The sequence below is a fragment of the Lagenorhynchus albirostris genome, chromosome 9 (genome assembly GCF_949774975.1).
Source record: "Lagenorhynchus albirostris chromosome 9, mLagAlb1.1, whole genome shotgun sequence".
NCBI classification, from domain to species: domain Eukaryota; kingdom Metazoa; phylum Chordata; class Mammalia; order Artiodactyla; family Delphinidae; genus Lagenorhynchus; species Lagenorhynchus albirostris.
Window position 1 is genome coordinate 5971724 of NC_083103.1, and position 22430 is coordinate 5994153.

The 22430-nt window shown below is 57.3% G+C and overlaps 1 protein-coding gene across 3 annotated transcripts in view; it reads left to right on the forward strand.

The window, feature by feature from the left end:
- Positions 1–20853, forward strand: part of SPTBN2 (spectrin beta, non-erythrocytic 2) — a 31460-nt gene extending 10607 nt beyond the window's left edge. For 2 of the 3 annotated variants that reach the window (XM_060158492.1, XM_060158490.1), the window contains exons 9-36: positions 207–324; positions 884–1042; positions 1377–1679; positions 2828–2981; positions 3210–4080; positions 5696–5833; positions 6173–6929; positions 7615–7817; positions 8160–8250; positions 8493–8639; positions 10914–11177; positions 12417–12641; positions 12896–12985; positions 13339–13599; positions 13680–13810; positions 14020–14224; positions 14854–15228; positions 15915–16159; positions 16255–16393; positions 16675–16759; positions 17126–17322; positions 17656–17798; positions 17888–17963; positions 18047–18097; positions 18536–18756; positions 19011–19184; positions 19640–19682; positions 20011–20853. In XM_060158492.1, the coding sequence (XP_060014475.1) occupies positions 207–324; positions 884–1042; positions 1377–1679; positions 2828–2981; positions 3210–4080; positions 5696–5833; positions 6173–6929; positions 7615–7817; positions 8160–8250; positions 8493–8639; positions 10914–11177; positions 12417–12641; positions 12896–12985; positions 13339–13599; positions 13680–13810; positions 14020–14224; positions 14854–15228; positions 15915–16159; positions 16255–16393; positions 16675–16759; positions 17126–17322; positions 17656–17798; positions 17888–17963; positions 18047–18097; positions 18536–18756; positions 19011–19184; positions 19640–19682; positions 20011–20244 (6100 nt within the window). In that variant the 3' untranslated portion in view covers positions 20245–20853. The remainder of the gene's footprint in view (positions 1–206; positions 325–883; positions 1043–1376; positions 1680–2827; positions 2982–3209; positions 4081–5695; positions 5834–6172; positions 6930–7614; positions 7818–8159; positions 8251–8492; positions 8640–10913; positions 11178–12416; positions 12642–12895; positions 12986–13338; positions 13600–13679; positions 13811–14019; positions 14225–14853; positions 15229–15914; positions 16160–16254; positions 16394–16674; positions 16760–17125; positions 17323–17655; positions 17799–17887; positions 17964–18046; positions 18098–18535; positions 18757–19010; positions 19185–19639; positions 19683–20010) is intronic. The other variant, XM_060158491.1, reaches the window with a different exon arrangement.
- The last annotated feature ends 1577 nt before the right edge of the window (positions 20854–22430 follow it).

The following is a 22430-nucleotide window of genomic DNA, read 5'->3' on the forward strand; positions in this document are numbered from 1 at the left end:
TGTCCCCTGCATCGGCAGGGGGACTCTCAACCACTGCACCACCAGGGAAGCCCTAAAATTAGGTTCTTTTTAAACGTGGTTTACCAATATTTTCACAAGCTTTTATAAGAAGGAAAGCAACACAGAACAACTTCATTCTGAAATGTAAAGAGCCCCCGGGCCCCTCGTGGCCTTTGACTCTGACCCCACCTGGCCTCCTGCCTCAGGTTCACTGAGAAAGGGAACTTGGAAGTGCTGCTCTTCACCATCCAGAGCAAGCTGCGGGCCAACAACCAGAAGGTCTACACACCCCGCGAGGGCCGGCTCATCTCTGACATCAACAAGGTCCACAGCCTCCCTTCCATCCCTGGGACGACCCACCCTCGGCACCAGCCCCTACTGTCCCTGCTTGAACCCTCGGCCTGGCTTGAACCCACCCATCCCGGGTGCAGGCGTGACTCCCACATCCTCTCCCGAGTCCTGCACGTCCCCCTCCTCCTCCCTCGGTCTCTCCATGCAAATTATACCCCAGTCCCTTATCTTGTTCAGCATATCCTCGACTCACGGGCCCTACTTTTGTTTCATTTTTTTCACAGCATAAGATTAACAAAAGTAATAGGGTTCGCCCACAGCCCCACCACCAGAAACAAATCCAGTGATTTCCACTGTTCCCTGTCCCCCTCCCGTCTTTGTCCACCAGCAGACGTGGTTTTCATGGGGCTCCACGGCATTCACGCCACCCTGTTCCTCATATTTCCCTGCACAGGCGTCTGACTGCATTCCACAGACCCACTAGACCGAGCTTCCCTGGGACCCACCCTGCACCCCCAGCCCCGGTGACCCCTCCCCGCCCTCACTTCCTGAGCCCTGGCCCTTTAGCACTAATCCTGTCTCCACCTCGCAGGCCTGGGAGCGGCTGGAGAAAGCTGAGCATGAGCGTGAGCTGGCCCTGCGCACGGAGCTGATCCGCCAGGAGAAGCTGGAGCAGCTGGCCGCCCGCTTCGACCGCAAGGCCGCCATGCGGGAGACCTGGCTTAGCGAGAACCAGCGCCTTGTGTCCCAGGTAGGACACGGCGGGGGGCTCTTGGCCTGTCCAGGCAGGTCTGGAGACATGGGAGAGTGAGAGAGAGTGGTGGATAAGGAGCCCTGCGAGGTGGGGAGCTAAAGAAACAAGAACTCCATCACACAGACTTGGAGACCAAGAGCCCGGGAGCCAGGGGCCGGAGTGTTGAACAGGAGAAGGGCTGGTGAGACAGGATGGGGTGGGATAGAGAGGACGCTGAGAGCCACCCCGTGGAGTTGGCACCTCGCAGCAGAAGTGCTCCGGGGGTGGGGGGCAGGGGGTGAGCAGAGCGGCTCCCGGAGCTCCCAGCCCTCCCTTCCTGTCCCCGCCCCAGGACAACTTTGGGCTGGAGCTGGCCGCCGTGGAGGCAGCAGTGCGGAAGCACGAAGCCATCGAGACGGACATCGTGGCCTACAGCGGCCGGGTGCAGGCGGTGGACGCCGTGGCCGCCGAGCTGGCCGCTGAGCACTACCACGACATCAAGCGCATCGCCGCGCGGCAGCACAACGTGGCGCGGCTCTGGGACTTCTTGCGGCAGATGGTGGCCGCCCGGCGGGAGCGGCTTCTTCTCAACCTGGAGCTGCAGAAGGTGTTCCAGGACCTCCTCTACCTCATGGACTGGATGGAAGAGATGAAGGTACCAGCGGATGCGGAGGTGGGGTCAAGGTGGTCGGGACCGTGGGAGTACGAAGGGCATGTTCGCCCATCTGCTCAGCTGAACCTTTGCAGAGGATGTACCAGTCCAGGGCCCTGTCCCCGGTTCAGATGAACAGAGCAAACAGCTCCCTGTCCTCAGGGGGCTCACGTTCCAGTGGGAGGAGGCTGATGATCAAACCCGTGGGCCTGTCAAAAAACAACATAGCAGGTGGGCGTGAAACCTATGAGGAAAGGGAGACAGACCGTGCGATGGAGTGGTCCAGGAAGGCCTCTCTGAAAAATGCCATTTAGGCTGAGAGCAGAATGTCCCAAGGAGCCAGCACAGGGAGATCTAAGGAGAGAATGTTTCCAGGCAGAAGGAACAGAAAGGCCCTTGGCCTGCTCACATGTGGCATGTTCCGGATGAGAAGGGAGGCCGGGGGGTGGGGGTGGGCTGCTGTAAGAACAGGGAGGGGACAGGGGATGAGGTAAGGGAGGAAGCAGCCTGCTCACTTAGGGCTTACAGGCCTGGTCAGGGAGTTTGGATTTTACTCAGAGTAACATGGAGCATTGAAAGTGATTAGAAGGTTTTGAAAAGGGGGAGAGACATGATTCTGCGTTTTTACATTTTTTTAAATGTCACTTTGACTGCTATTTGAAGAATGGCTGTGGGCAGCCAGAGTGGGAGCAGAGAGAGACCAGTCACAGGCTGTTGCAGTGATCTAGGCGAGAGACGGGGATGTGGATAGGTCTGCAGAGATGCTGACGATTGCTGGGGTGCTGGGGACTGAGCCACGACCATAGGAGGGTGGCGATAATTCTGGTGCTGAGATGATGAGTCAGGGCGGAGATTCCAGGAGCAGGGCTTAGTAGGAAAGTTGTTCAGCAGGAGGGGAGTTGAGTACAAAGAGGCCAGGGTGCCAGGAGAGAACTCAGGGGTCACTATGTGTGTGAGTGAGGGCTGACAGCTGGGAGCATGTGTGCTCACCTGGGTGCAACACCTGGAGCCGCCCCAAGAGGTCGGGATGTGTGGTTGATCCAGGAAGATGGGACGAGGTTAGTGCCTGTGTGTGGCGGGGCAAGAGGCCTGACTGGGAGGGAACCGGGCGGCTCTCAGACGGCCATCGACATGCTGCGTGCGCCCCGCAGGGCCGGCTGCAGTCCCAGGACCTGGGCAAGCATCTGGCTGGAGTGGAGGACCTGCTGCAGCTGCACGAGCTGGTGGAAGCCGACATTGCTGTACAGGCTGAGAGGGTGCGGGCCGTCAGCGCCTCTGCACTGCGCTTCTGCGACCCAGGAAAAGGTGAAAACCGGGAGGGGGAGGAACTGGAGAAAAGGTGGGGGGGCTGGGAAGGAGAACATTAAGAGCTGAAGCAGCAAGACTGGAAAAACCTGGGGACGGGAAAGATGATGGGTGGACGGTGGGCGACAGAGCTAAGAGGGTGGGGTGGGGGGATTCGTAACTAGGGGTGCACAGGGGGCAGGAGAGGGCTGGGCCACAGCTTTTGGCCCTCTGGTGTGACTGTTTCAGAGTACAAACCGTGCGACCCCCAGCTGGTGTTGGAGCGGGTGGCCGCCCTGGAGCAGAACTATGAGTCGCTGTGCAAGTTGGCAGCGGCTCGGCGGGCCCGGCTGGAGGAGTCCCGGCGACTCTGGCGCTTCCTCTGGGAGGTGGGCGAGACCGAGGCCTGGGTGCGGGAGCAGCAGCACCTGCTGGCCTCGGCAGAAACCGGCCGGGACCTGACCGGCGTCCTCCGCCTGCTCAACAAGCACACAGCCCTGCGAGGCGAGATGAGCGGCCGGCTGGGGCCCCTGAAGCTCACCCTGGAGCAGGGCCGGCAGTTAGTGGCCGAGGGCCACCCCGGGGCAGGCCAGGCCGCCGCCCGCACCGCCGAGCTCCAGGCGCAGTGGGAGAAGCTGGAGGCCCTGGCGGAGGAGCGTGCCCAGCGGCTCGCCCAGGCCGCCAGCCTCTACCAGTTCCAGGCGGACGCAAACGACATGGAGGCCTGGCTGGTGGACGCGCTGCGCCTGGTGTCCAGCCCCGAGCTGGGGCACGACGAGTTCTCCACGCAGGCCCTGGCCCGGCAACATCGGGCCCTGGAGGAAGAGATCCGAGGCCACCGGCCCACCCTGGACACCCTGAGGGAGCAGGCCGCGGCCCTGCCTCCCGTGCTGAGCCGCGCACCAGAGGTGCAGGGCCGGCTGCCCGCCCTGGAGAGGCACTACGAGGAGCTGCTGGCCCGTGCGGGCGAGCGCGCACGTGCCCTGGAGGCGGCCCTGGCGCTCTACACCATGCTCAGCGAGGCGGGGGCCTGCGGGCTCTGGGTGGAGGAGAAGGAGCAGTGGCTAAACGGGCTCGCCCTGCCTGAGCGCCTGGAGGACCTGGAGGTCGTGCAGCAAAGGTGGGCCCCACTCACGCCCCGCCCTCCCGAGTGGCCTTGAGTTTGGGGCCAGTGTATAGGGTGGCCCCCATGTGGTGGTGTATGGTGGGTGCCACCATAAACTGCCTGCTCTGGCTACATCCATCCTTTGGAGTCTTGCCAGTCGTCCGGTTTCTGCTTTAATGAGAAACGTTAAATAGCCTCAGAAATAGAAACATTATGCCGCAAACTCCTATACAGCCCTCACCCAAATTCAGTCATCATCAGTATCTTGCTCTGTTTGATTAATTGTCCTTTTCAAAAGCAAATCCCCAGTATTAACGTTTCACCTCTGTATTCTCCAGGAGCACAGAAATTTGCAATATGAGTACACTATTTTGTAATTGTGTGTGCAGGCTTACACTAGCTAAGGCTTTGAAGTTATAAACCTTTTAGACAGAGACACTGATTAACCCCTCGTGAAGTAGCTTTATTTACAGAATAAGAAATCCTAAAATAATTTAGAAATGATGTTTTTCTTATCGAACCACACACAATACCATTATCACATAAAACAAAATTAGCAATTCCTTGATATCACCTACTACTCAATCTTCTTTTTCCTTCTATTGGTTTACTTATTTATTTATTTATTTTTCTTTTTTGGCTGCGTCGGGTCTTAGTTGCGGTACTCGGGATCATCTTTCGTTGTGGCGCACGGGCTTCTCTCTAGTTCTGGCGTGCGGGTTTTCTCTTTCCAGTTGTGGCGCACGGGCTCAATAGTTGAGGCGCGCGGGCTTAGCTGCCCTGTGGCGTGTGGGATCTTAGTTCCCTGACCAGGGATGGAACCCGCGTCCCCTGCATTGGAAGGCAGATGCTTTACCACTGGACCACCAGGGGAGTCCCTACTACTCAATCTCTAGTCACATTTCCTGGTGGTCTTAAAAATGTAATTAAAGATGTTTTGTTGCTTTTTTCAATATATCCCATGACAGGAGTCAGAAACCCCTATGCCAGATACAGCCTCTGCCTGTTTTTGTAAATAAAGCTTTATTGGAACATAGCCATGCCCATTCATTTGCATGTCATCCCTGTGTCTGCTTTTGCACTAAAACAGCAGAGCTGAATATTCGTGATAAAGACCGAATGGCTCACAAAACCTAAAATATTTATTACGTGGCCCATTTGCAGACTCTGCTCTATGAGAATATGAAATGTTCCAGGAGAAGTTATGCTTCACATCTTTATCACTTAAATTTTTCTCGTTATCAACTCATTTTTTAACACATATTAGTAAGGTAGGACCCAGGTAGGCAGCTAAGGGGTGAGTCCCAGGAGGAATAAGGGAGGTTCTGCTGAAGGGGGAAGGCCTGTGCCAGGGATTAGTTTGACTTGTTGTCCAGCTGGTCCTCACCTTTAATTTTTACCATGTTTTTGAGCCACTCTAGAGATGACAGTTTTTCTACTTGTCTGGGGGGAGTTGGGGGCTCCCCCTTGATCCACAGATACTATGAACCATGTAGGGAAGAGGTGCAGAGGCTCCTGTCAATAAGCCTCATGTTGACGGAGAGGAGTTCTCGTGGGCATGCATCTAAGGGAGGTGGACCAGCGCACCGCTGCTTCCCACCACTCATGCCCAGCTCTTCCACCCCATCAGGTTCGAGACCCTGGAGCCTGAAATGAACGCCCTTGCAGCGCGAATTACTGCTGTGAATGACATCGCAGAGCAGTTGCTGAAGGCCAACCCCCCGGGGAAGGACAGCATTGTCAACACCCAGAAGCAGCTCAACCACAGGTGGGGTGAGAAAGGATGCAGCAGACAGGACGGCAGCTGGAAGAGAGTTCTGTAGGGCATGGGAGGGAGGCTAAAATGAGGAGGGAAAGCCATCTGAAATATGTCGGACGGGGGTGGTGATGAAAGAGATAGAAGTGGGGTAAAGGTCGTCTGAAGGGGCTGGTGCCTGGACAGGGAGCAGACAAGAGGGGTCACGGAAAGATGAGTGGGGAGCAGGCTGTCTAAACAGCAGAAGCAGGCGGTAGGTTATACCAAGGGCGAGAGAGCAGGAAGAAGCTTCCCATCTACCTGCACAGGGCGGGAAAGCTGAGCAGCTCCAGACACTCCCTCTGCCCTCAGGTGGCAGCAGTTTCGGTCCCTGGCGGACGGCAAGAAGGCAGCTCTGACGTCAGCCCTGAGCATCCAGAACTACCACTTAGAGTGCACAGAGACCCAGGCCTGGATGAGAGAAAAGACCAAGGTCATCGAGTCCACCCAGGGCCTGGGCAATGACCTGGCCGGGGTGCTGGCGCTGCAGCGTAAGCTGGCCGGCACTGAGAGGGACCTGGAGGCCATCGCTGCCCGGGTGGGCGAACTGACCCGAGAGGCAAATGCCCTGGCTGCTGGCCACCCCGCCCAAGCCCCTGCCATCAGCGCCCGGCTTGGAGAGGTGCAAGCCGGCTGGGAGGACCTCAGGGCCACCATGCGGCGACGAGAGGAGTCGCTGGGCGAGGCGCGGCGGCTGCAGGACTTCCTGCGCAGCTTGGATGACTTCCAGGCCTGGCTCGGCCGCACGCAGACCTCCGTGGCCTCTGAAGAAGGGCCGGCCACCCTGCCTGAGGCAGAGGCCCTCCTGGCCCAACATGCAGCCCTGCGGGGAGAGGTGGAGCGGGCCCGGAGCGAGTACAGCCAGCTTCGGGCCGTGGGTGAGGAGGTGACCCGGGACCAGGCCGATCCCCAGTGCCTCTTCCTACGGCAGCGACTCGAAGCGCTGGGAACCGGCTGGGAGGAGCTGGGCCGCATGTGGGAGAGCCGACAAGGCCGTCTTGCCCAGGCCCACGGCTTCCAGGGGTTCCTGCGAGATGCTCGCCAGGCCGAGGGCGTGCTCAGCAGCCAGGTAAGAGTCCGGGGGGCAAAGTCCCAACCAGGAAAAAGTGGGAAATAGGGACCAAAGGAATGTGAAGGAGTGGTGGATGAGGAGGTAAACGCAGCACATGGAGTAGGTGAGGGAACAGGATGGGCAGGGAGAACACGTTAAAAAAAAAATACGGGGGCTTCCCTGGTGGCTCAGTGGTTGAGAGTCCGCCTGCCGATGCAGGGGACACGGGTTCGTGCCCCGGTCCGGGAAGATCCCACATGCCGCAGAGCAGCTGGGCCCATGAGCCATGGCCGCTGAGCCTGCGCGTCCGGAGCCTGTGCTCCGCGACGGGAGAGGCCACAACAGTGAGAGGCCAGCGTACCGCAAAAAAAAAAAAAAAAAAAAAGGAGTAAAAAAAAAAAAGATGTAAACATAACTTACCAAAACTGACTAGAGAAGAAATAGAAAACCTGGCTTGTCATATAACAGAAATGTAATCAGCAGCTATAAATAAGATGGAACACGACTTGGAGTGTTAAAGTCCCTCCAGCCCAGCTCCGTTCTAACTTTCTGAGACTCCCACATAATCAGGCACCATCCCTCCGTCTTCAGAGCCAGAGTCTGCCTGTCCCTACCTGGTTGGCTTCCATGTCTCAGATGGGCCCTTTGGTAGGTTCCTTCTGAGAGGTTGAGAAATGAGCTCGGTATCTCCCCTCCCACACAGGAATATGTTTTGTCTCACACGGAGATGCCGGGGACACTCCAGGCTGCTGATGCTGCCATTAAAAAACTGGAAGACTTCATGAGCACCATGGATGCCAACGGTGAGCGGATCCGCGGGCTCCTGGAAGCCGGGCGCCAGCTGGTGTCTGAGGGCAACATCCATGCCGAGAAGATCCAAGAGAAGGCAGACTCCATAGAGAGGAGGTATGATGAGGACAGTGGGCAAATGAGGGTCCCTAAAGGGGACCAGGTGAAAACAGGATGAACGTGGCACTCAGACCGACAGATGGGGGTGGGGAGCTGACAAAAAGCAGAGGAGGAAAAACCAAGTGGTCCGAGAGGGACTGAGTCACAGGCGGGGAAGTTCCGCCTCCCCGAAGTCTCCTAGGGTAGCTGGACACTGGGCCTCAGGGTTGCTGGGTTGACTTGTAGCGCTCCCGGAAGGTATTGTCCCCAGAGAGGAGGACTGAGGGCTTCTAGGTTAGTTAGACGGTCATAACTCTTTCATAGCAAGTTCAAGGGCTTCACAGGCGCCTGTCATTACAGACACAAGAAGAATCAAGAAGCAGTGCAGCAGCTTTTGGGCCGTCTTCGGGACAACCGAGAGCGGCAGCGTTTCTTACAAGACTGTCACGAGGTGAGGCTCTCAGTCCCCCATGTCGCCTCTGATGTTCCCTGGCCACCCTTTCCCACAACGCCCTCGCTCTCTGAGCCTGGAGTCAGTCCACTGCAGTGTCACCTGAGCATGTGAATCCCTGCCTGGCTTCTCCCCACATCCCCCACCTCCCCCGACTCACCCTCACCCCCTTCCCGCTTCCCGCTTCCCTCTCTCTGAAGTGTTTTCTGCCCTTCTCCATCCCTGCTCCATGATCGGTCCAGCTGAAACTCTGGATTGACGAGAAGATGCTGACAGCCCAGGACGTGTCCTATGACGAGGCCCGCAACCTGCACACCAAGTGGCAGAAGCACCAGGCGTTCATGGCCGAGCTGGCCGCCAACAAGGACTGGTTGGACAAGGTGGACAAGGTGAGCAATGGGACGGGGGCAGCAAGAAGGAAGCCTTTGGAACCTCCTCCCTTCAGCGTCCCAGCCGCAGTGCAGGGGAGGGTCCTGGCTTCAGGATCTGGTTTAGAGATCATGGAACCCTTGGTGCCAAACTTCCAAGGTGGAAAGAAATGGTCTGGGGAGCAAATGTCTTAGGTCAGTGGGACAGTGACTCCAGAACTTTGAGAAAAGGCAAATTGGTACAGAGCCAGACTGCAGCTTTGGGTCAGCACGATATCTATTCCTGGTCCAGAGCAGGAGGGCACTCTTCAGTGGGGTCATCAAACTTCTCTAAAGGGCCAGGCGGAAAATACCTTAGGCTTTGCAGGCCACGCAGTTTCTGCTGTTATTACTCAACTCTGCCAGTGTGGTGCCAAATCAGCCACAGGGAATACATAAACGAATGAGTGTAGCTGGGTTCCAATAAAACTTTATTTATAAAAACAGGTGGTGGGCCAGATTTGGCCCTCGGGCCACAGTTTGCCAACCTCGTTTTTGAGTCTTGCTTTCCTGGTATTTGGTCTCCCACCCAGCTCTGCCTCAAGAGCTGAGCACAGGCAAAACTTAATTTCTACTCAGCAAGTATTCCTGGACAACATCCTGTGTGCTCAGCACTCTTCTAGGTGCTGCAAGGTATATAAAAAGATGCTTTCCTTCCCTCAAGGGCATGACGGTTGGGAAGAGGAAGAGACCAGTGTGGACCCAGTTTCTCCATTTGTTCAGCAAATATTTACTTTGTGCTACTCTGTACAAGGCCTTGTATTAGGCACTGAGTGGGGAACAAAGGTGATTCCATTGCAGGCTCCACCCTCGAGGAATGACACAGGAGCCAGAATATGAGACATGTACACAAACAGCTAAAGTCAATCCAAAGCAGAATATAACAAATATAATGAGAGAGCCTGATAAAGCCTGGGCACTAAGGAGAGAGGAGACGTGGGAATCCTAGAAGCAGGGGCCAGCGGGGCAGTCCATGAAGGACGAGTAGAATTTGGACAGGCAGAGGTGTTGAGGGAAAGATGTTTCTTGGTAGAGAAACCAGAAACCAGGGGTGTGGAAGTGGGGTGCCTGTCCAGGAGCAAGGGCATAAGTCCTTCTGGCAGGAGCACAGAATGCGTGAAGCGGCCATGGAAGGAAAGGTGGGAAAAGCCTGCCAGGCCGGGTCATGAAAAGCCCCGATCACCACGTAAGGACTGTGCATCAGAGTGGATTGTGCCGACGGTTGGTAAAGTTCCCCAGCGGTGCTCTTCATCCTGGCCTGAAAGCAGTGTCTTGGTTTGTGTTCCCCTAGAAGCAAGGCTTCCAGTGCAGGCCACTTCCACGGGAGGTGACCACAGGAATGCCAGTAGCGGGTGGGGAGGTGAGGCGGAGAAGGGAAGGTAGTCAGTGAAGGGTCCACTGCCATGCCAGTTACCCCAGTGCGCACCTGGCACTCAGTCCTCATGGGACACCTGGGCGACGGTGTGGAACATGCATGAGTTATCCCAACCAAAGCAAGGACTCCCAGCGTTGGTCCACCGATGCCCTGGCTGTCGCTGGTTGAGGACTGCTTCTGGGGGCATAACTCCCTGGCACTTCCAGGCTACCTTGCGTACAGATCAAGTCACGCTGCCCTCACCTCCCCAGAAACCAAAGTCCTCAAGCAGAAGAGCTGGGAGTGGGGAAACCAGGTGAGAGTCACTTGCCATAGTTCAGGTGAGAGGTAATGAGCTGAGAAACACAAAATGATGGCCGATAACACAATAGCACGTGCAATATGACCCTGAAAACCACAAGCACCAGGGAACTCAAAATAAGGAGAGAGCGCACTGGCCTCTTAACTGAGACAAAGTTGTGTTGTTTTTTTTTTTTTTTTGCGGTACGCGGGCCTCTCACTGTTGTGGCCTCTCCTGTTGCGGAGCACAGGCTCCGGACGCGCAGGCTCAGCGGCCATGGCTCACGGGCCTAGCCGCTCCGCGGCACGTGGGATCTTCCCGGACCGGGGCACGAACCCGTGTCCCCTGCATCGGCAGGCGGACTCTCAACCACTGCGCCACCAGGGAAGCCCTGAGACGAGGTTTGATGGGACCTTGAGGAAGGAGTAGGGTTTACTCAGCAGTGAGGGTAGGAGAGCTTAGAAAGCTTGGAGAACACCCAAGAACTCGGTAGGATAGCCCTTACTTCAGGTCTCCTGCCCTTTAGGTCCCTGTTCTGCTATCGGCTCGTGTTGAGTGGTATCTAATTCTGACACTGACCCCTTCTTTGTCCCACACCCAGGAAGGGCGGGAGCTGACTCTGGAGAAGCCGGAGCTGAAAGCTCTGGTGTGGGAGAAGCTAGACGACCTGCACAGGCGCTGGGACGAGCTGGAGACCACCACCCAGGCCAAAGCCCGCAGCCTCTTCGATGCCAACCGAGCTGAGCTGTTTGCCCAGAGCTGCTCTGCCCTGGAGAGCTGGCTGGAGAGCCTGCAGACCCAGCTGCACTCCGACGACTACGGCAAGGACCTCACCAGCGTCAACATCCTGCTCAAGAAGCAGCAGGTACACGGCGGGCCTTTGGTGGGACTGGTGAACAGCAGAAGAAACGAGGGGGGAGTCAGTAGCTCTTGAGATTCACGAGACCATCCTCAGCCCTCGCAGACAGCGTCTTCACTGGTATTTCTCAAGGCGACTTCCACGGGCCACCAATGTCAGAATCTCTGGGAGTGTGTGTCAGTCAGAGTAAAGTTGGGAGACAGAAACCACACTCAAACTTGAACAAGGAAACTTTAGTGAAAAGAGCTACTAACTAATAAAAGAGGGTCACCTGCCAGTGGGGTAAAGAGAACTCCAAAACAGGGATCAGAAAACATTTTTCTGTAAAGGGCCAAATAGTATTTTGAGCTTTGAGGGTCATACGGTCTCTGTCACAACTGTTCAACTCTGTCCTCCTACCCTAGGACAACTCTGTCCTCCTAGGGTAAAAACATCGACCATAGTCAATGCGTAAAAGACTGGTGTGGCTGTGTGCCAATAAAACTTGATTTACAAAACCCAGCCAGGGGCGGGGTTTGCTGACCGCTGGTCTAAAGAATGCAGGAATAGCACATGTAGGGAGCAGCTACTGCCTCTAGGACTGAGGAGGGGGCGCCCAGGAAGGAATGGGATGCCCTCCTCCTACCCCAAGGCTGAGTTTCAGACCTCACTGGTGAAGGCAGAGGCCCGCTGGATGGCGTAGAAATTTGATGGGGTGTCACAGACCAGAGCAGGTCTGAATCTGGCAGGCCAAGGCTGGCCATCAGGAAGTTGCCACTGAGATGCCAGCAAAACCTGCTGGAGGGTGAGGGCCACCGGGTCTCCTGCACACCGCGGGCAGTTGTACCGTAGGAGCAAGAAGGAAAGCACACTGGAACCGTAGCTAGAAGCCTCTGCCTCGCCTGTGCATCCAGGTGTCCCTCCAGCGCCCTCTATGGACAAGGCCTAGTGTTGCACCAGCTGGCAAAGGAGAAATATTTACAGGGTCCAGTTCCAGTGACTCAAAATGGGCAAAGATGGACTTGGACCTGAGATGGATTGGGGACTGAGAGACAGTAAATTGATAGCTAGCACAGTTCTCACACCCCCTGGATTCTCATATATATTAAAGTTTGAGATCCACTGATGTAGGCCGTGAAGAGATACTCTCCCTGGGCTGAGCCCCAGGGATAAGAATTCATGATTGGCTCGATATAGACCAGTGTCTCCGCTGAGTTTGAACGTGGAGGCACGGTGATAACACCTCCTTCCTCTTCCGGTTGGCAGATGCTGGAAAGGGAGATGGCTGTGCGAGAGAAGGAGGTGGAAGCAATCCAGGCACAGGCAAAAGCTCTGGCCCAGGAAGACCAGGGTGCAGGGGAGGTGGAGAGGACCTCGCGGGCCGTGGAGGAGAAGTTCAGGGCCCTGTGCCAGCCCATGAAGGAGCGTTGCCGGCGCCTGCAAGCCTCTCGCGAGCAGCACCAGTTCCACCGGGACGTGGAGGATGAGATCGTGAGTCTCCGGCGCCTGGGACGGGGCTGCCTTTGGCTCTCTAATCTCCTTCTTGGATGCTGGGGGGAATGCCAGCAGTGCTCTGTTTTCTCTTCCCTTTGGCACTGAAAGTCAACCCTCTAGGGACACCCTCTAGGTCCCTTGGCCCCAGAACCGGGAGCCCTAGAAAACCTTCCCCCAGGAGTCCCCACTATCCAACCCCTAGCTCGGACTTTGCCCTCCGGACCTCCACTAACCCCCACTTTCGTATCCAGTTGTGGGTGACGGAGCGGCTGCCCGTGGCTAGCTCCATGGAGCATGGCAGGGACCTGCCCAGTGTCCAGCTCCTCATGAAGAAAAACCAGGTGAGGCAGAGGCTAAAGGCGGAAGAAAGGGTCCCAAGAGCCTCCCCAGACTTGAAAGTGTGTTTTCTTAAGAACTGGGGTTCCTCTGGCTCCCCCTGGTTGCTGGGTGTAACCCTAGACTTCAGTGGTTCACCTTTCCTCACCTCTGGAGGGTGGGTTCCCCTGGTGGGAGATCGTGTGGACTGAAGGGGCGTCATGGGCCAGAAAAGAGGGGAGGTGAGAGGACGCAGGGAGGATGAGAAACAATGGTGTGAAGGGGGGCTTGCTGTTGAGTAAGCGTAAGGGGGGGGATGTAGGGTGAGGGGGTCCCTCGGCAAGCCTTTCAGCGTCTCCTCCTCTGTCGCCACGGACAGACCCTGCAGAAGGAGATCCAGGGACACGAGCCGCGGATCGCGGACCTAACGGAGCGACAGCGTGCTCTGGGTGCGGCGGCAGCAGGCCCGGAGCTGGCTGAGCTACAGGAAATGTGGAAGCGCCTGGGCCACGAGTTGGAGCTTCGAGGAAAGCGACTGGAGGAGGCCCTGCGGGCCCAGCAGTTCTACCGCGACGCCGCGGAGGCAGAGGCCTGGATGGGCGAGCAGGAGTTACACATGATGGGCCAGGAGAAGGCCAAGGTGAGAGCCAGACCAGAGCTCAGGCTACGGCTTTCCTCCCCCCTCCCCCTACTCTCTACTGCCACTCTCCCCTCCCCCAGGACGAGCTGAGTGCCCAGGCAGAGGTGAAGAAGCATCAGGTTTTGGAACAAGCCCTGGCCGACTACGCCCAGACCATCCACCAGCTGGCAGCCAGCAGCCAAGACATGATTGATCACGAGCACCCAGAGAGGTGAGCATAGCACCTGGACCCCCAGGCCAGTCCCTGGGGGAGAGGGGAGCCAGTTCCAGAAAGGCCCAGAGATTGCAGAGCCTTCCGTACTGCATGTGTACAGGACCATCTAGAAAGCTGGAGAAGCAGGGACTTGGCAAGCAGTTGGGGGGCAGGACTCTCTGGGATAGACTAGGGGTCAGAGCAGTGTGTCCTCCCCTCCCCCGCAGCACGCGCATATCGATCCGCCAAGCCCAGGTGGACAAGCTGTACGCCAGCCTGAAGGAGCTGGCGGGAGAGCGGCGGGAGCGCCTGCACGAGCACCTGCGTCTGTGCCAGCTCCGCCGGGAGCTGGACGACCTGGAGCAGTGGGTCCAGGAGCGCGAGGTGGTGGCAGCCTCGCATGAGCTGGGCCAGGACTACGAGCACGTGACTGTGAGTGCGGGGAGGACAGCGGCCACAGGTGGGCTCCGGGAAGGGTAGACTAGCGCTTCATCCTGTCCCAGGTAGCATCGGGTGCTGTCTGGCTGTCCACCAGGGCCCCTGGGAGACTAGCACTTCATCCTGGGCGGAGCACCAAGGGGCAGGGGTGCAAGACCAGGTCGTGCAGACGCTGTCCTCTGGGTTCTGAGATATTTAATTGGGAGAATCGTGCAGAAAGGAGGACGTGGGGCTGCGCATAGACGCGGGCCAAAAGGAAATGACCGATCACTGTTTTCCAGCAGAACTCACCTGTACACTGGGGACTTGAGATTCCTCCCCACGGTTTGGGGGTTGGACACTCACTGGTGCCGAAATATGGACCATAGTTAGGGTATCCTTGTCTGAAGACTCAAGGTTCCAAGTACCCCTTTGCTGGGGGCTGGAGGCTGGGTGTGTCAGTCAAATCCAGGGTCAGTGGGAACCAGTTGCTTCTGCTGCCTAACTCGGCCCTGCTGAAGAAATCTGTTTTGGCCCATGTGGCCCAGGGAAAGAAGTGGGTTCTCAGTCTGGGGTGAAAGGACTTGCCCCGCAAGTCAGGGACCACATCACAGTGCTGTCCGTGCAACCGCTTCCTCTGCCAGATGCTCCGGGACAAATTCCGAGAGTTCTCCCGGGACACGAGCACGATCGGCCAGGAGCGCGTGGACAGCGCCAATGCCTTGGCCAACGGGCTCATCGCCGGGGGCCACGCCGCCCGGGCCACGGTGGCTGAGTGGAAGGACAGTCTCAACGAGGCCTGGGCTGACCTGCTCGAGCTGCTGGACACGCGGGGTCAGGTGCTGGCAGCTGCACACGAGCTGCAGCGCTTCCTGCACGGTGCGCGCCAGGCCCTGGCGCGGGTGCAGCACAAGCAGCAGCAGCTTCCAGACGGGACCGGCCGGGACCTCAACGCTGCCGAGGCCCTGCAGCGCCGACACTGTGCCTTTGAGCACGACATCCAGGCCCTCAGCGCCCAGGTCTGACTCAAGCGTGGGTGGAGGCAGGGGGGAGGGATGAGGGGGCTTAGAGGAGACTCTGTGGGGAACATGGGGAGGCTGGAGGGATCACATCCTCTGCAGGGCCACGTAGGGATGACGTTAGGATGGTTCCAGGAAACCGTCTCTGGCCAGGGGACATCTAACCACCCCGTCCACACCTGTAATGACAAGGCTTTTTGAGGGCCCGTGACATTTTCACATGGTCCTGGTGGGTAGAAGATTCTTCATGGTGTACTCAAATCCATCTGTTGGTCCCACTCAGGTGTTAGACCTACACAAAATAAGCATAGATCCTTCCTGCAGCCATTTACACCCGGTCGGCCCCCCACCGGAGTCCCTTCTTCAGGCCGAAAATCTCACTCTAGCAATCTCTGAGGTCCCCCACGAGCTAGACAGGCCTCTGAAAGCTCACCGGCTAGTGACCCTTTTAAAGGGTTGATCCCCAGGTTAAGCCCAGGCCCCCTGGTAAGACCCTACAGGGCAGAGTATGACAGGGCTTACTCTGGACTCCAGCTCTCATCTTTCCCAGCACCCCCCCTACTCCTCCCCCTGCTTCTCCGGCTGGTAAAATGGGCAGGAGCTGTTGAGCAGAGGTCAGGACTGAGGAAGGTTACAGCCCCTCAGAGTCTCCCAACTCTACCTGACTTTGACCTGGGCCCCGGCAGGCCCAGCAGGTGCAGGATGACGGCCACCGGCTCCAGAAGGCCTACGCCGGAGACAAGGCCGAGGAGATCGGCCGCCACATGCAGGCCGTGGCCGAGGCCTGGGCGCAGCTTCAGGGAAGCTCTGCTGCCCGCCGCCAGCTGCTGCTGGACACCACGGACAAGTTCCGCTTCTTCAAGGCTGTCCGGGAGCTGATGCTGTGGATGGACGGAGTGAACTTGCAGATGGATGCCCAGGAGCGGCCCCGGTGAGGCCCACAGAGCCTGGCGGCCTCCGGGGGTTATGGGCTGGTGGCCGGGATAGGGTTGTGGGCAGCGGGTGATGTGGTCTCCGTGCCCCCAGGGATGTTTCCTCCGCAGACCTGGTCATCAAGAACCACCAAGGCATCAAGGCGGAGATAGAGGCAAGGGCTGACCGCTTCTCCTCTTGCATTGACATGGGACAGGGGCTGCTCGCCAGGAGCCACTACGCGGCTGAGGAGGTGGGTGAGGCCTGGGCGTAGCCGGGCGCCCTCACGGGGGAGGGCTGAATGCTGATTTCTCCTCTGAGTCTTCCTGCTTCCTTTCATTCTTTCTTTGCAGAAACCTTTCACCTTCCCCTTAGTGCTGTTCAGGGATCTCCCCATTCTGTCTTTCTCCCAGAACTGTCTGCCTCTTGAAATCAGAAATCACTGGTTCCCCCATGTGAGACCCCCAGGGACCCTGGCAAGGCCCCTCTGGGTGCTAACTCGCATCTCCCCCCCCCCACCCCGCCCCGACCCAGATCTCAGAGAAGCTGTCTCAGCTTCAGGCACGGCGCCAGGAGACAGCTGACAAGTGGCAGGAGAAGATGGACTGGCTGCAGCTTGGTGAGCCGCTGTAGGAAACTGAGGGCTCCAGGCCCTGGGTGGTGAGGGAGCAGCTGGGGGTCTTGCACCAGCTCCAGGCCCTGGGCGGTGAGGGAGCGGCTGGGGGTCTTGCACCGGCTCCAGGCCCTGGGTGGTGAGGGAGCGGCTGGGGGTCTTGCACCCTGTAGTTTCCAGAGTAGGTGAGACCAGGAATCTGGGGCATGGAATTCAAGGCCCCCACCCTTGGCACTGCCTGGCTCTGCCCTAAGCTCCTGCTCTGGGGCAGTGGCTTTCTCTGTGCCCCTGTGCTTGAAGCTGCTGTGGCTATAATACCCTGTCATTGCCCACCCTGATTTGCCACCTCCCTGCAACCCCCAATCCCTGCAGTTTTGGAGGTGCTCGTGTTCGGGAGAGACGCAGGTATGGCGGAGGCCTGGCTGTGCAGCCAGGAGCCGTTGGTGCGAAGTGCTGAGCTGGGTTGCACAGTCGATGAAGTCGAGAGCCTCATCAAGCGGCACGAAGCCTTCCAGAAGTCCGCAGTGGCCTGGGAGGAGCGCTTCAGCGCACTGGAGAAGCTCACGGCGGTGAGGGCTACAGGACCCCAGGAGTACCGGCCCCATCCCACTGCCCCAGACTCTGCGCGCTCTCCTGCTTGAAGAAGGCATTTCTTCTCTTCCCATTGCCCCAGCATCTCCCAGATGTGAGCCAAGAGTGCCCTGTTGTCACCTCAGCTTTAGGAGCCATCCGTTTCCCTGGGTGGCACTAAGAGACACCATCCCCCCCATAACTCCTAATCCCCGCCCTCATCTGGAATTATAGTCTCCATTCTTCCTGTTTCATCAGACTAGAGCTGAGACATTTCAGCTTTCCCCAATGCCTGGGACCTTCCATGCTCTGACCTCAGAAATTTTTGACAGCTGGAGGAGCAGGAGAAGGAGCGGAAAAGAAAGAGGGAGGAAGAGGAACGGAGGAAACAGCCCCCTGCCCCAGAGCCCACAACCAGTGTGCCTGAAGGGGCCCTGCTGGACAGCCAGACAGCTCCCGATGCTACCTGGGACAGGTGAGAGGTGGGACACTTCGGGGAGGAAGTGGGGCCTGAGCCAGAGCAACACACAGACTTCACGTTCTCTGTCACCTCTGCCGTTCCAGAGCCCAGCCCCGCCTGCCAGCACCCTCACAGCCAGCCAGCGTGAACGGCGTCTGCACAGATGCGGAAGCCCCACAGGTGACTCCTGCTGCCCCAAGCGCCCCCATCAGAATCTTAGCCCCTCCCCTTGCACATCTGCTTACAGCGTCTTGTCCTTGTAGCCCCTGGTGGAACAACAGAGACTTGAGCAGGGCAGCTTCCCAGAAGGGCCTGTGAGTTTCTCCTGGAGGTGTGGGTATCGATAACTGGGAGATATGGGATGAAATGGGGGTGTGAGCTGGGCGGTGGGGACAGCGGGGTCAGGAGAGGGCAGAGACTCAGAGGAAACGTGGAGGTGGCAAGACCAGCTCATGGACTTCCAGCTTTGCAACCTGCAGGCTAGGTGTCTCCCATCTTATCTTTTTTGTTTGTTTGTTTTTTGCGTTACACGGGCCTCTCATGCTGTGGCCTCTGCGGAGCATGGGCTCGGGCTCCGGACGCGCAGGCCCAGCGGCCGTGGCTCACGGGCCCAGCCACTCCGCGGCATGTGGGATCCTCCCGGACTGGGGCACGAACCCGTGTCCCCTGCATCGGCAGGCGGACTCTCAACCACTGCGCCACCAGGGAAACCCCCATCTTATCTTTTGACACAGACACCATTTTCTTCACAGGGGTCTGGTGCTGGGGACGAGGCCAATGGGCCACGGGGAGAGAAGCAGACCCGGACACGGGGCCCGACCCCTCCTATAATGCCCCAGAGCAGGTCATCCGAGTCAGCCCGGGTTGCCACCTTGCCCACCCGCGGCCCGGAGCTCTCTGCCCAAGAACAGATGGAGGGGCTGCTGTGCCGCAAACAGGAGATGGAGGCCTTTGGCAAGAAGGCCGCCAACAGGTACCGGGTCTGGTCGTGTGGTGCCTGCGGCCTCTGCGGCTCCTGCCTTCTGGAGAGGCTTGCCCAGAACCTCTTCCTAGACTGGGGCGGTGGGGGGTAGGACTCAGGAGCAGGTGGGGCCTCAGGTGAGGGCCGGGAGGGTGTAGAGACGATGGGCCCAATGACAGCCAAGCTGTTCCCAGGATGCCTGGCCCCTCAAAGTCCAGTCGGTCACCTGCGTCCCCTCCTCGTCACCTGCACCATGTCTCTCCCAGGTCATGGCAGAACGTGTACTGTGTCCTGCGGCGTGGGAGCCTTGGCTTTTACAAGGATGCTAAGGCAGCCAGTGCAGGAGTGCCGTACCACGGAGAAGTGCCTGTCAGCCTGGCCAGAGCCCAGGGCAGCGTTGCCTTTGATTATCGAAAGCGCAAGCATGTCTTCAAGCTGGGGTAGGAATGGAACGTGCCCTCAGGATGGGAGGGAAGGTCACAGTGATACAAGGCACAGGGGAGCCACTAGGGGACAGAGAGGTCAAGGAGGGAGAGGCGGGGGATCTGGCTGTATTCCACACTAAGGGGAGCCGAAGCACCAAGACGCAGGCCTGTCAAGCTGAAAAGTTATCCTGCCTGGGAGGTCTTGAGGCAGGATGCTGGCGCTCCCCTGTCTCCAGGTACCTCCGGGGGCCTGCCCCCGCCTGCCCCTGGTCCTCGGCAGCCAATCAGGAAGGATGTGCTTTGGCACAGTCCCGGGAATCTGAAGAACGTGCAGAACGTGTCTGATCTGGCTCTGAGGTTCCCGGGCATGTTCTCCAGCCTGGTGTCTGGGTGATAGTGAGCTCTCACCAGCCCTGATCTGGCCAATCAGAGTCTCAGCTCTGCCCTGAAGTTTCTCTCTCTCCCAACAGCTTACAGGATGGGAAAGAATATTTATTCCAGGCCAAGGATGAGGTGAGCTGTCCCTTCTCCTCCCGTGTCCCCCTTCTCTCTGGGAAGTCTTAGAACCTCCAGATGCACATTTCTTTCTTCCCTCGCCTCTCTCTTTTTCCTTGTCTGAAGTGTCTCATTCTTCAATATCAGACAACCCACAATGTGCCAACTGGATGTTTGTGAGGGCCACACCGAAACATGTTCCCTACCTTAAAGGGGTCTTTTTCTCCAGTGAGATGAGGCAGTCATCTCCACCTCCTCCTCTTCCACTTCCCCACTGTGGGCGAGCCAGCCACCCAAGCATAGCATCCTCCAAGCTGACCAGTTGTCTTTCCACGCCCCTCTGCAGGCAGAGATGAGCTCGTGGTTGAGGGTGGTGAATGCAGCCATTGCCACTGCGTCCTCGGCCTCTGGAGAGCCTGAAGAGCCAGCAGTGCCCACTGCCACCCGGGGCATGACCCGGGCCATGACCATGCCCCCGGTATCACCGGTCGGGGCGGAGGGACCTGTCGTACTTCGCAGCAAGGATGGCAGAGAACGAGAGCGAGAAAAGCGCTTCAGCTTCTTCAAGAAGAACAAGTAGTTGGGGGCGAGACTCCCAGGCCAGCTGCCTCCCTCTGTCCAGGAAACTGCCAGGGACCGTCGACAGGGACCACCCTCTTGTCAGGACAACTGCCTGCTGCTAGGGTCTGTTGCCAAGGTCAACCCATCACCAGGAACTGTCTCTGGAGACAAGTCAGTGTCCCCAAGGGCAACCCTTCTCTTCTGCTATTTAATTCCAGACTGGTGGTGGGGCCCAGGCAACCCCCAATTCCACTCCCCCCCTTCTTCCCTCCTCCCCTAGCCTTACGCCTCTATCCCCACCACAGCACAGCACCCTCTCCATAGGCCACGTGGGGAATGGCTGCCCCTGCCTTGGGGTCATTCTCCTGCCACAGCTAGGGCACGCCATCCAGTCCTTGCCCCTGGGGACCAGCCAGGAACCTCTCAGAGCTGAAGCAGGACCTGGGGGCAAGATTGCCAGATGACAGGTCAGAGACGCCGAAGCTCCCCCTTCCCATCCTCCCTCATCCTCTGACTCAAGCAGCCCCTCCATCTCCAGCAACTCTCAACAGCTTCCGGGTGTGAGTTGTTCAGGGGCAACCACGGCCTTGAGTCTGGCCAAGGAGGTGATTAAACAGCTCAGCTTCTCTTACTGCCTCTGGGTGTCTTTGCTTTCCTGACCACAAGCCTCTCTGCCCATGCCCCTGTTCTTCCTTCTGGCCCTGGTCTCCTGTGTGTCAGGTTTCCCGCTCTGCCCCCAGCATCCCGCCAAGAACCACATTATCCTGTGAGTCTCCTCATTTCCCCATGACAATGACCTCCTCTTTGCTGGGATGACCAATGTCAAACCTCTTTTCAGACCAAAGACGTTCACCATGATATTAACAAGCAGTATGGAGGCAGTGAATGACTGCTTCCCTGGTGCACAACTTTCTTCGCTCGTGATTCTCTCAACTGTTTTCAAAAATGGAAGACAGCCTAGTCTCAGCCACTGCTCAGCCTGACAGCGGAGAGTGGAGCATGTAGGTGGTGATTACTGACCCCCACCTTCTGTCTCAATAGAGAGGACCCCAACAGGGGATCGAGGGAGTTCAGACAGGGATCAGATAAGTAACAGGTTCCCAATCCACTGACCAATAGAATGAGATCACCCTGGGAAGCCACGAGATACATCCTAAGTGTGTAAACAAAAACACAGGAGAATGTATTTTAGATCCAGTGAAGTATAAAAAAAAGGAGCAGGGGGCTTTCCCTCTTGTCTCTGGCTCGGCAACTGGAGGTTTCAGGGCAATCGTATTTGCCTTGGTGGCCTCCTATAGGAAAAGCTTTGTTCTTTCACTGCTTCCCATATACAAACAACCATTTCTTTTTGGGGCTCAGAGGTCTTTCCAGGAAAGCAGCCCCATCTTTAGCATAATCGGCCAAGGGCTCTGGCTGAGCAGACCCTGACTGTCATCAGCCTTGACAAAGACAGGGTCAGGTGTGTGCAGGCCCAGAACGTTTCCAAACATGAGATGTGGTAGACCAGATAGTACACAGAATAATTATCCCTTTCTCTTAAGAAGAGCAGATTCAGTATGCCAAAGTAAACATGTGGATAATGTAACTGGAATAATCTGTCGTGGGAGTAAATGGAGTAATACATCAGCACTACACAGACACCTTCTTTTGCTCTTCAGGTATAACTGTAACATCTCCACCGTATGAAGGAAGAGAAAATCACACATTGCGGCGTGCTCAGGGAATCTGGGTATTCGTACTCCATGGTGACAAGCCTGTGGGTTGGGAGAGAAAGCAATAACTGGAGATTTTAGAAGGAAATGTATATGGGCGTGAGGAACCAATGGAGAAGTTATCATTTTAACTTGTAAATAGGGCAGCCAAGTGAAGCAGTCCTGCAGAATGCGGTCAGACATTGTGAATGGAGACGTAATAAAAATATGGTTTGAGCATTTATGAACACATGGTAGCTGAAGCTACCCGAGTCCAGGAATCCTTAAGGACAGGACATAGAAGAGGATAAGCATAAGCATAAGGTCAGGAAGCAAGTCTTGGGAGACACCTTCAGGAATGAGTGGAAGACAGGGAAAGTTCCAGGAAAGATGACAGAATGGAACGGAGTGACGGATATGAGGCAGATTAGAGCACAAAAATACAATAATGCGGGTTCCACAAATCGATGGGGAAATAGGGACAGATAAAAATGGATTAATTATTTAGAGAAAA